The sequence below is a fragment of the Enhydra lutris genome, unplaced genomic scaffold (assembly GCF_002288905.1).
Source record: "Enhydra lutris kenyoni isolate GAN:26980312 unplaced genomic scaffold, ASM228890v2 scaffoldscaffold9, whole genome shotgun sequence".
NCBI classification, from domain to species: domain Eukaryota; kingdom Metazoa; phylum Chordata; class Mammalia; order Carnivora; family Mustelidae; genus Enhydra; species Enhydra lutris.
The window spans coordinates 26166957-26179004 of NW_019154093.1; the positions used below are offsets into that span (position 1 = coordinate 26166957).

The 12048-nt window shown below is 43.7% G+C and overlaps 1 protein-coding gene across 1 annotated transcript in view; it reads right to left on the reverse strand.

The window, feature by feature from the left end:
* Positions 1–11078, reverse strand: part of LOC111143422 (DAB1, reelin adaptor protein) — a 270575-nt gene extending 259497 nt beyond the window's left edge. Inside the window, exon 1 of the mRNA XM_022497154.1 lies at positions 11012–11078. Coding sequence (XP_022352862.1) covers positions 11012–11078 — 67 coding nt within the window. The remainder of the gene's footprint in view (positions 1–11011) is intronic.
* Between the last annotated feature and the right edge of the window lie 970 nt (positions 11079–12048).

Below are 12048 nucleotides of genomic sequence, written 5' to 3' on the forward strand. Positions count from 1 at the left end.
TATGGCAGAAAGAGCCTGGGCTTTGGATCATTGAGAGCGAAGTTTAAAAATTCATGTTCTTCCATTTACACGATGGGTGACCTTGGACATATTCTGAACTTAGTTCATGTTTCCTCTTCTGTAAAATGGGAGTCTTACCGACCTCATCAAATCCTGTATTCTCACCATACTCTCTGCTTGCACTGAGTAGTCGTGTAATTAATGTCATTTCCCATCTTGCACACTGACAACTCTTCGGTAAATTCTCATCCCAGCTCTGAGAGGATATAACGATGCCCAAGACAACAGTCCCTGCCATCACGTCTCTACTTACAACACAATCTAGTAAGGAAGAGAGGTATTTAAGTGCATTTTGGGTTGATGGAAGACAGACAGAAAAGCTTTCTCTGGAGGAAAAACTTTGTCAAAACCCGACATGCTGAAAATCATGGGGGAATGAAGGCTTCAGGGGGAAGAGAATGCTGAGAAAGAGCTTCATGGATGTGCTCTCTGAGCTGGGTCTCAGAGGATGAGGTGGGCCTTGGCAGTGAGCTGAGATTCGGGCGATTTTTTTTTCCCCAGGGAGAAGAGAATGAACTGGAGAAAACTCACGCGTGTGCAGGAAGGGCCAAGCAAGTCAATGTGTTCAGAAGGTCCACATGCACATAAGGCACATGTAATGCCTGCTGAATGCATGAGTGAGGTAAAACTACAGGTCTGTTCAGAGCATAAGGTCAGGAGTCATGGCATGAACTCTGTCCTGCCTCCTTAATTTCCATTTCCTTGTCTGTAAACTTGGGGTTTTAAAAAGAGGAGCTCCCTCAAGGTCTTGTTCAGGAGAAAATACATGTAAGCGTTCAAATGCAATGCCTGACACTTTCTAACTGCGGACAGACAGTAGCTACCTTGCTCACCAGCATTGTCATGATTATTTCTGATGCAGGGAAGCCCACTGGGAGGTGAAATGGATTAATGGGACGACTCATCGATTTGGAGGCATTTGCAAAATTGGAGTGCTTGTTCCAAATTATGAGCTAGAATTGCATTCTGATGAATGCACACAAAGTCCCTCAAGTTCACCTAGTCTTTACCTTTTTGTATCTGGAAAACAGAATAACTGGCATTCTCCTTAGAAAGGGAAATGTTCCTAGTCAATCACCGGGAACCCTTGTGTACAGCAACCTCCCACCTGCCAGAGAAGGGGAGTGAAGACCTAGAGCTTCCTCTGCCTTTCCAACTCCCCTCCTTACTGTATCACATATTCTGCCCTCCTTCCTTCCTCTCGGTATGGCCATGGCAACCTAAGAGTGTTTCTGCTGGACTCTGACGGATGATGTCTTTCAGTGTAAGCCTTACACGGTATTTGGTAAGAAGACACACCGTTCAGTAGGGAGTAGCTTAGTCTAGTGTGAAGCATGTAGAAAGGACCTGGGATCAGAGAGATCTAGCCGCAAATGGGTTCCTTTACCTCCTCGTTGCATGGACTTCAGGCAAGCTGTTCATCCGTCTGAGCCTCAGTGGCCTCTCCTCTAATATGGGGACACTTGTCCAAAGGTTATTTTCAAGCTTAAATGAAACAACATTTCACCCACAGCAAACCTCTCCTCTGTCTTTTATCTCCATGTACTCTCTTGATGGGTTGTGCGGAATTGCTCAGTCTTGCAACATACGCACTCTGATCAACCCAGAGGCTTTGCGGCAATAGGAGGGGGTTGCTGAAATCCCAGCACACCTTGGAACATCATCTGCTCACTCAGCAAACCGCGTGGATAAGAAAACCCCACGCTCTGGGGCATGTGCTGATTATCTGCAAAGATGAACACTCTCCAGCCCCACAAAGGCATGTGCTCTTACCTGACTCACGGGACTTGGAGGGATAATGTAAAGGGCTTTGTTCTTCCCAACATCAAAATTCAAGCCCAACCACGGCCACGGGCAGCACACTGAGCTTAATGAAGCAGTGGGATGAACTAATATGGCAAATCGTATAGCTTTACTACCAATATGGCCCACATCACGCTAAATTACGGCACCAGACGTGATTGGACACACATCACAAAGGAGAAGTAGTTCACAGAATGGTAGGAATTTTCAAGGCGACATAATAAGAATCTCAAGAGCCAGCATTAGGGGAATGCTTGTGTTTTGTCATTTTCTTTCTCCTTGTGCAGATCATCCCCCCACCCCGGCCCCACCACGTGATCACCAATTCAACAAACACTGACTGAGTACTTACCATGTTCTGAGTGCTGTGCTAGGAACTCAGGGCTAACGGTAGAGACAGAAAAATAAGCCAAAACCGATAGGAAAACCATGGCAAGTGTGGTGATTTGAGTACGTGCAGGGTGCTAGGGAACCCCTCACAAATCCAGCTGAAGGAGGCTTATCTCTGTCATAAATTCATTCGTTCACCTGCTTATTCATTTGCCCACATTGCTGCATACCTACATCTTTCAACACCGTGCTCAGTGGTAGAAGTGACGTGGTTACTAACAAGACAGGTGCGGTCCCTGCCGTCACAGGACTCCCAGCCTAATGGGCGACACAGAGGAACAAAAAGACGACTAAAAATATATAACAGTGAGCAACATGAGACATCTGAGAGCACGCAAAAGAGTCATGACCTGCAGCTGGGGGTCAGGGGCGTGGACTGTAAGGGGGCACCAAAACATTTCTGAGGACAGTAATACTGAACTTGAAACTAAAGGATAAGTGGAGTTAGCTCTGAAAAGAAATAAAGGAAAACGTATTCTTTGGGGAAGAAACAGGACTTGCCAAACCCTTAATAGGAACAATCATATGGTATAATTAGGGAAATGAAATTAATTCAGTTGTGCCACAGAATGGACTATCACTGCAGGACAGCATGGAGAGATGTGACCAGAGAGATAAGGAGGTATTGGACCAGGTGTGGCTTCTGGGACACCATGAGAAGCAGTGTGGATGTCACTCTGGGGGCACTCAGAGCTGCTCCCTGAAGGGTCTGAAGCAGAGGGGAGACGTGATCAGATCTCCAAGTGTCCAGAACAGCTTGAAGATGGAAAAGACTGAAAACCCGCAAACCCCTTAGGAGGGGTGTGAGAACAATCCAGATGGCAGATGAAGGCAGCCCAGACTGTCCTTGGGAGAGGAGCCATGAGGAGAGAGCATGGACAGCTTTGGAAGGCATTTAGGAGGTCACAGGGGCTCACAGTCAGCGATTAATCGAGAATCTTATGAAGCTCAAAACGTTAAGGATGGTGGCTCAGACAAATGGTTGTTGGGTCCTGACCAGGAGTTGGCCAAGTGAATAGACAGGTGGGAAAGAGGACCCAGGTAGAAGGAGCTGACACATAGGTGTCACAGAGGTGAGTTCTGGGAACTGAAGCTTGGTGTGGCTCAGGGTAAGAGAAGGCCAAGTGACAAAGACATGGGGACCAAAACTCAGATGGCTTGCTTGGGGTGTTATCCTCTTTGGTATGCTGCTGGGGTTATACAACACATTCAGGGAAGAAAGGGATGTGAAGGAGGGCTTGAAGAAAGCCTGACTTCTCATAAAGGAACCAGTTAAAGTGAAGCCCAGAACTAAGTCACCAATGAAACCTGAAATGAGTTTGTCTTCAGGGAATGGCCACAGTGAGTGATGTGTCCTGTAATAAATTCAAGACCATGTGCTCGCAGAGAGTACAGAATTCTCTCCCCACCACACATCATATGATCTGACAGCCAGTCCTACCATAAAGGACTGGACTTCTTGACCCAAAACTGTATTCCCTCCCTCCCAAGCCCTTCAGCCCCAGAGCTTTATGGATCAACCTCAGAGAAATTGATGTCATCATGTAATTAAATCCTGGATTTTGAATTTCCAAAGCCTGCAAATCACAGAGTCAGGAGAGAACAATTAGCACACCAAGATCCAAAACCCTGCCAAGGCAGAATGGTGCCATAAATCTGTGTGATGTGCCTCATTGGTTTCCATGCCTCCCCTGCCAAAAAAAGAGTGTAGCCCCCCTGTAATTCTGTTGGAACCACCAGCCTCCGGCATCAAGGCACAGGGCAAACCCAGAGCATGTTTTCAGGGAAGACCACACAGACGTTAATGTCTGGCAGACCCAGGGCTTTCCAGCTTATGCAGACAAACCACGTGACCCAGAGCAAGTCTCTTGATCTTTCTGAATGTTATTTTCTCATGTGTTCCATGGGGCGATGTAAGATTTGGGCTCCTTGGGGACAGTTTATCTAAAATGGTTTGCACGCAGGAAGCACAACACAAATGATGGCTATTAATAAACATTTATACCTTAACAACACGGTCTATTCTCCTTTGTATTTCCTGTCTGCCTTGCCCATTATTATTGAAACAAGCATCCATTGGAAGATGAACCAGTTCCTTCTTCTCAGGGATACCCCCAGGTGCCTCTGGAGGAAAGGGCGCCTTCTACTATTCCCTGATGTCATACAGCACTAGGAGGCGTGCTGCCTCTCAGGGCTGAGTGAGGAGCTGGGGTGCTGGAGGGAAAGGGAAAGTTCCTCATCCTGGGTCTATGTACAGAGAATTGTGTTGGGTGTTGTAGGTTTATTCACTCGTGTAATCCTCATGACAGCACTTCGAGATAGGTGCTCTTGTCCCTGTTTTATGGATAAAGAAGCTGAGCTTTAGAAAGTTAGAGTAGCTAGCCTGAGACATACAAGCAGACGTCGTGTCAAGTCTTAAATCAAACTAAAGTTCATCCGCTTCTAAGGCATGACCTCTTCCAGGAGTCTTCAGTGTAAAGAAGAGGGAACAAACACACCAAGAGGGCAATCCCAAGAGGGCAATCCCAAGAAGGTTAAGCTGTCTGCAGTCTAAGGAGCTGGAGGAACACCAGCCATGGGAGCCGTTCCTGGCCTCCAGCCCTGACTCTGCCACTACCCAAAGGAGTGACCAGCGGCAAGTCCTTCTTTTGAGAAGCTCATCTGTGAGCAAGAGGCTCCAGCTAGCCTCCGAATGTAAATTCCTTAGAACCCTTTCTGTTTCTCCATTTCTAGAGAACTTACTCAGGTTTCTTTTAGAATATTGTCTTACGCGTGTTTATGAAGACGAAAACTCACTTGCTTTTAAGTCAGAAAAGCCATGAAAAGAGTTTAAGAATTATTTTATTATGAGGAACGTGCCATATTTTAAGGAATAAATATGAGTGTGGGGTAAAAATAAAACATTAACTTTTGAGTAGTGATAGGATGAGAATGAATCAAAGCTGCAAAGCAGAGAACAGGTCTTTTCAAGGAGAGGATGAGACTATAAAAAATCAGAAGAGCCTCCTGAGGTGGAAGGTCTTCAACTACATGAACTGCCTGCAGTCAGGGTCTCCTTTCCAGAAACTTCTCTCTCCCCACAGAACACTGACTGCTGGCAGGGCTCATACCGGGGCTGGATAAATCCTTGTGGACAAAAGACCTCATTCGTTCATTAATGCTTCCTCCAGGTTTCAGATTTGGTTGCCCAGATCTAATTTCCGCCTCCGTTTGGTGCCTGAGGAAACGGAAGCTGGAAAAGCGGAAGTGGCCCGAGGCAGGAGCCCTGGGCTAAGGTCTTGACAGATGGCAGACAGCCTCCCTGCAGGGCAAGAGCAGCAGGCAGAGGCAGGGAAACAGCAGCTCTGCAACCACAGGCGTCATAATAAGAATTTTTTTAATTAATTACCCCAGTCCCAAGGATCCAATCAGATGATGAATGTGATGGCACTGTACAAACTCCTCAGGGGTAAGCCCTAGTTAATAGGATAGTTTCCAGGGCTAACTGACCAAGTGAAGGATGAGAACCCCTATGGCATTACTGAAACCATTCGTTAACCAAAACTAACCAGAATTTTTAAGACATCTCCCAATAGGGACGCCTGGATGGTTAAGTCGGATAAGCAGCTGCCTTTGACTCAGGTCACGATCCTAGGGTCCTAGAATCGAGTCCCGCATTGGGATTCCGGCTCAGTGGAGAGCCTGCTTCTCCCTCTGCCTGCCACTCCCCCTGCTTGTGCTCTCTCTCTCTCTCTCTCTCTCTCTGATTAATAAATAAATAAATAAAATTTTAAAATAAAAAGATTTTTAAAAAAAGGAAGAAAAAAGAAACTTCCCAATAGTTCACACAGCTACTAAGGCACACAGCCAGGGTTAAAACTCAGCTTGCTGGGGCTCCAAAGTTAATGCGTGTGCCATATGACCACCAACTTCTAGACCCATCAGGGCTCGGATGCTCGGGGCCGAATCTTTTAGGGAGCAAATAAGGTAGCATTTTGTTGTTATTATTCTTTTGCTAACTAATGATCCTTGGACATAACTCTAATACATGGAAAGTGAGTAAGTTTATTTGCAGGTGTTTCTAGAAGATCAGGAGACAGAGCTGAACAGTGATCTCAGAAGGAAAAGGGCAGCCACGCTGTGGCTCCCACACTGGACCTTCACCCATGATGCCCCCCTGCCCCGCCCTTCTGGTAAGTATTATTTGCGTACGTGCATGCACACACACTCATTGAGGCAGGGCTCTAAGAGGCTAAATAACCCAACTCTGGTTACACAGCAAGAGGGAAAAGAATTAGAATTCAAAACCAGGTCTGGCTCCGAAGTGAGTGCACTTTCTACCACCCTCGGCTGCCAGGTGGCGCTGACTGAAATCCCCAGGCACTGTCCCCAAAGACTCCTGCACCTGCTCACCTGGGACCCTTCCTCTCTCACAGTCTTCCACTGGGTGGCCTGGTGCAGGGTTTATAAATAACCAGAATCGCACCAGCTGTTCTCCCCCTTTGATGGCAGGTAACGGACCTGAAAATCTACATTCCCGTCCTCCATCAACTCCACTCCCGGAATAGGCACCGTTGGACAAGCTGCATGTGTAGCAACACAATCCAATAAAAATGAAATGAGGAAAACAACTTTATTTCTTACTACGTTCAAGTCTTCCTTATTTGAATTGTGAATACTCCAGTTACGTATCCTATAGGGCCTGTCGAGAAATGCATTTTATGGTGAAATATGCCCCCAGGTGACTTGTGTTGGAAACTCTCTCACTTCCTTTCAAAAGCCTGGGTTAAAGAAGCAGGTGATACGTTTGTGAGAAATTCTAAAGGGCCTCTTAACTTTTCTTTATGCCACTCTCACTCTTGATAGATGACCCGTATTGTCAGGTATTCTCTTTTAGGATATAAAATATCTGCCCCAGGAACATCTAAATCTTGCCAAAGGGGCAAAAACACCCCCTCTAGTCTATAATATCATGTAGTAATATGAGAAATGTACTTATGATATAATGTCAAATAACAAAGCAGGATATGAAACTGTATGAATTAGTTTGATCTCAACACACATCCTGAAAACAGTCCAGAGCAGTTATTTTTGAATAATGGGATTAGGCATGCTTAATTTTCTGTTTTAATTTTCAGTTAAGAGAATATATACCTTCTAAAAAGTCAAATAAAATTACTTAAAAAAGAAAACCATTTTTTCAAAAAAGGGCTTAAATATCATTCAGTATTTCCTGAACACCAAAAAAATCACTGTATGAAATTAAAAACTTTACTACCAGGCACGAAGATTCTTCAAGAAAAGAAAGTTATATGCTAATCATGCTGATGAATATAGATATCAAAATCCTAAGTAAAATACCAAAAAATCAAATCTATATATAGAAAATAATATATCATGAAAGAGTAATATTTACCTTAGAAATGAAGTCTAGAAAAATCTATCAGTAAAATCCACTGTGATATAAACTGAGAAGAAAAATATGTATAATCATTGAAATAAATATAGAAAGAGCATATGACAAAATTCAATGTCCAAATTCAGGATTTATTAAAAAACAATAACACTCCCAAAACAATAAATGAAGAAGAAATAATAAAAAAAAAAACTCTAGTAAAAATTCAAATATCACAGTTACAGGAAACTTAGAAGCACTTCCATTAATTGAAGATCAAATTAAGAATACCTCCTATTACTAAATATTGTACTGACAGACCCAGCTAATGCAATAAGACAAGAAAAAGAATTACTTAAGGATCAGAGAGGAAGACATAAACCTACTTATGAGGTTCTATGTTGCCTCCATAGAAAATCAAAGAGGAATTGGAAGAATTAGTAACAAACTTTAGTAATGCTTTATATTCAAGAGTCAAGATCAATAAATAAACTGTTAACATTTCCATTTAAAATTCTACATATTTTGGCTCAGTCAGCAACATTTGCTTAATGGAATACTTATTTTTCCACAGGGAAAACTGAAGAGTAAGAAATAAATTAATCCTGTTAGGAGCACATTCTCTCTCTTTTTGAATGTGGGTATGTGCTTTCATGAGCCAGAGAAGTCGATCAAGAACACATATTGTTTATCACTGTTATATAGCTAAGAACAATTGTAAAATCTTACTTTGGGACAAATCAGCTATATACTTTTTAAGATCCCCATGGTTCTAGAATGGGTAAGAGAAAACAGTATTATGCTGATGATGAAAATGAAGAGGAGGAGGAGATGAGCACAGAGGGGCACCTGGGTGGGTTGGCTTAGTCGGTTAATCAGCCGCCTTCGGCAGGGTCCTGAGATCAAGTCCCGCATTGGGCTGCCTGCTCATTAGGGAGTCTAATTCTCCCGCCCCCCCCCTCTTCCTCCCCACAACTCATGGTTTCTCTCTGTCTAGCTCAAATAAATAAACAGAATCTTAAAAAAAAAAAAAAAAAGAAGAAGAAGAAGAGTACAGAAATGGGAGAAGAGAAAGAGAAAGGAAGAGAGGAGGGAAATGGAGAGAGAGGACAGGAAGAAAGGAGATAACAAGTAGTAAGGAGAGAAGGATAAGGAGAAAAGGGAAGGAAAAAGAGAAAAGGAAGAGGAAAAACACACATAAAGGCTCTTTGTTAGGGCACTTGTGTGGCTCAGTCAAACATCAATCTTCAACTCAGGTCACGATCCCAGGGTCCTGATATCAAGCCCCAAGTCAGGCTCCCTTCTCAGGGAGAAGCCTGCTTTTCCCTCTCCCTCTACCTTTCCCCCTGTTGGTGCTTGCTCCGTCACCCCCCCTCCACTTTCTCTGTGAAATTAATGAATACAATCTTTTTTAAAAAGGCTCTTTGTTGATCCTTTAATAAATGCCAAGTACTATACTAAGTATTTAATCTGTCTTATCTCAATTATTCTTCATAGTAAGCCTCTGAACTTTAATATAATATCCTTACTTATAGGAGAGAAAACAGATGCTCAGAGAGGTTAAGTAACATTCTAAGGTCACACAGTTAGGAGCTGGCATAGCTATAATTTGAACCTAGGTCTGCCTGTCCAGACTCCATGGTACTGGCCACTCACTAGGAGATATTCCTTGCATTATGTATTGAGCTGATTTTAGAGTCCTATAAGACATGAAGATGAGGAGGTTCTAAAAAGTCACCTTCATACTCCCATCCCAAATCTTCAACTAAGCCAATGTTCTGAAAACCTGAATCCTCATTTTAGAAAGCTCCTGGTTTTGCATTTTAAAATTAAGAATGAAAAGATATTCAGCAAGATACAATTTTTAATGCATTAAGCATTCAAGAGCACAAGTTTAGTGGAAAGGTTAAATCTGAAGCAAAAATATAACTTGTCAGTTTTCACTGAAAAAGCATTTGAATTCTAGTGCATTATCATGCTCTGCAATCATTTTTCTCCATGTAGCAGTTCTCTCAAGACCTGCTCTCTCACTGACTTGCTTTCCTTCTATTATTCTTAGACCATGATGCATGAAATACAAGATTTACATTAAGTTTTAGCAAATAAAATAGGCTGCTTCCAAAATATTTGTGTTTCAAATAAACATCCAAAGCAACATTTACCATCCTTCCTGAGGTTTTGGCTGTCTGGGAACTGCCTGTGTATTACATTTATGTCCCTCGTTTCCTATAGAGTGTCAGACAAATGCCATCACGAAACATGACGGGGCAGGCACAGCAGTGTCTCAAACGAATCACTGCTTATACAAAGCAACTGAGTACATCCTGGTTTGCAAGCCCATATTGACAGATTTCAAGACCTGAAAGAGAAGTCTATTAATCGTCCTCCGTGCAGCTCAGAAGATGAGGGAGAGAAAGACAACACACAGCACGAAGTCGCTTACGCCTAATTGCAACCGGGAGACAAACATCCTGAAAGGCATGGTCATAAAGCCATGGGACCCAATTCTCCAGAAAACACGGAGAGGGTGAGAGTTACTTCATTACCATACTATGCATGCCAGTCCTCATTAGCAGGTCTCTATGTGCCCGCTCAGGGTCAAGCACGTTCCAAGTGTTGGAGTTGATGGGTGAATGAGAGGTCCGGCTCTGCAGGAATGCTTGGTCCAGCCGATAAACAAAAAACATGGGAAATTTTGAATAAAGTGAGATTCTAACAAAGTGCTCCTGCAGCAAAACAAACAAAAACAACTAACCCAGTGCGGGGAGGAAGGAAAGACTGACCTGAAGATTAAGTGGGAGCCAGCCTAGGAACAAGCGGGGAATGACAAAAGGATTTTGCGCTAGATTAATTGTCCAGTGGTTCCCAAAGTCTGGACTCTGAAACAATGGCATCGGCACAATTGGGGAATTTGTTCTAAATGCAGGGGTGAGCCCTACCCCAGACCTCCCGAACCCCAAAATTCTGGGGATGAGACCCAGCATCTGTGTTTTAACAAGCCTTCCAGGTGATTCTGGTGCTGCTGGAATTTGAGAACTTTGGAAACCTGCAAAAGTGAACCCCAAGAGACAGAATGCCTGGAGGATAAACAAGGTTGGATAAGGGGGGGGGGGGGGGGAGGATTAGGCAGAGAACGTTGCTCACTGGAGGGATGGGTAGAAGGCATACCAGGAAGGGTTTTATATGTTAGGAAAATAATTTTGGATTTTACCCAAGGCATAATGGTGAGCCATTAAAATATACACTGCGAGTACAGAAAACAGCAAATAATGCTAGCGCCCATTAAAAAACATATGCCATCACAAAGACAGTGCTATAAATCATTCCAGAGATAAAACACTGCACACATAAATAGCCAGTAAGAAAGGAACAAATCAGCCCTACCTTTCTTTCTGGAGTCTTTCTTGGCGCTGGTTTTCACAGCTACTTGAAGTTCTGTCTCAGTTGACATCCTACTAAATCCTTAGTCCACTTCACACAGATCCCGGGCCTCGGCCAGGCTCATGGAGGACTCCTCTTCAAGACAACGACTCCTCCCTTCAGAAACAACGCTCCGAGCTGCACATCTCATTCACTCCTTTCCGAGTGCTGCGAATCAAGCCAAGAGAATGTTCAGAATCATCACCCTTGTGAGGTTCAACAGAAATTAGTCAGGGGGTGGCAAAAGTGACTGTCAAACATACAAAACCAGGAAAATCTTGGTCTCTGTGTACAAACTGCTCACTCGATGTCACCAAGCCACTGACAGGGTTTGTAGCAAAGGGAATGACAGGTCTACCTGAAACATGGTCTCTCAACCTAGGTACATAACTCGACACAGATCTCTTTAAAACTCTGGATTTCCAAGAAGGACAAAACCCAACTCCTTGTTTTCCACATGTCTTGCTTTCAAGCAGTAGATGCCACCCAGAAAATACAGCAAAGGAGTATTTCCTGAGCAACCCCATGGAGACATTTCCAACAACAGGGCACCCATCCATCAGCCAAGCTTGATCAGAGCCATGGCGACTAAAGCAGATCATAGGGAAGTGACCTGTGGTCTCTCCCTCACTGCCAGGCATCAGCGGGGACGTGAAGTTGACATACAATTGGGCTCCAAGGGTAAGGTGACAAATGGGGCTGAGAAACTTTCCAGCCAGACAATTTTTATGTCAGCTTTTTCCTCAGCTGTAAGAGCAGACAAGCATTTAATGTGGGGAGCAAAAGAGAAGAAGCAGGCAGCCACTCATTCCGTTCTTTCTTTCTTTAATAAATATGCATCGCACATTAGGTACTATTAAGTCCAGACTCTGTGCTGGGAAGAGAGGATAATGATAATAATGATAATACAACCACTTCAATTACAGCTAGTATTTACTATGCACTTACTCTATACTTTGCCCTCAGCTACAGGTTCACATACATTATCTCATTTGATTTCA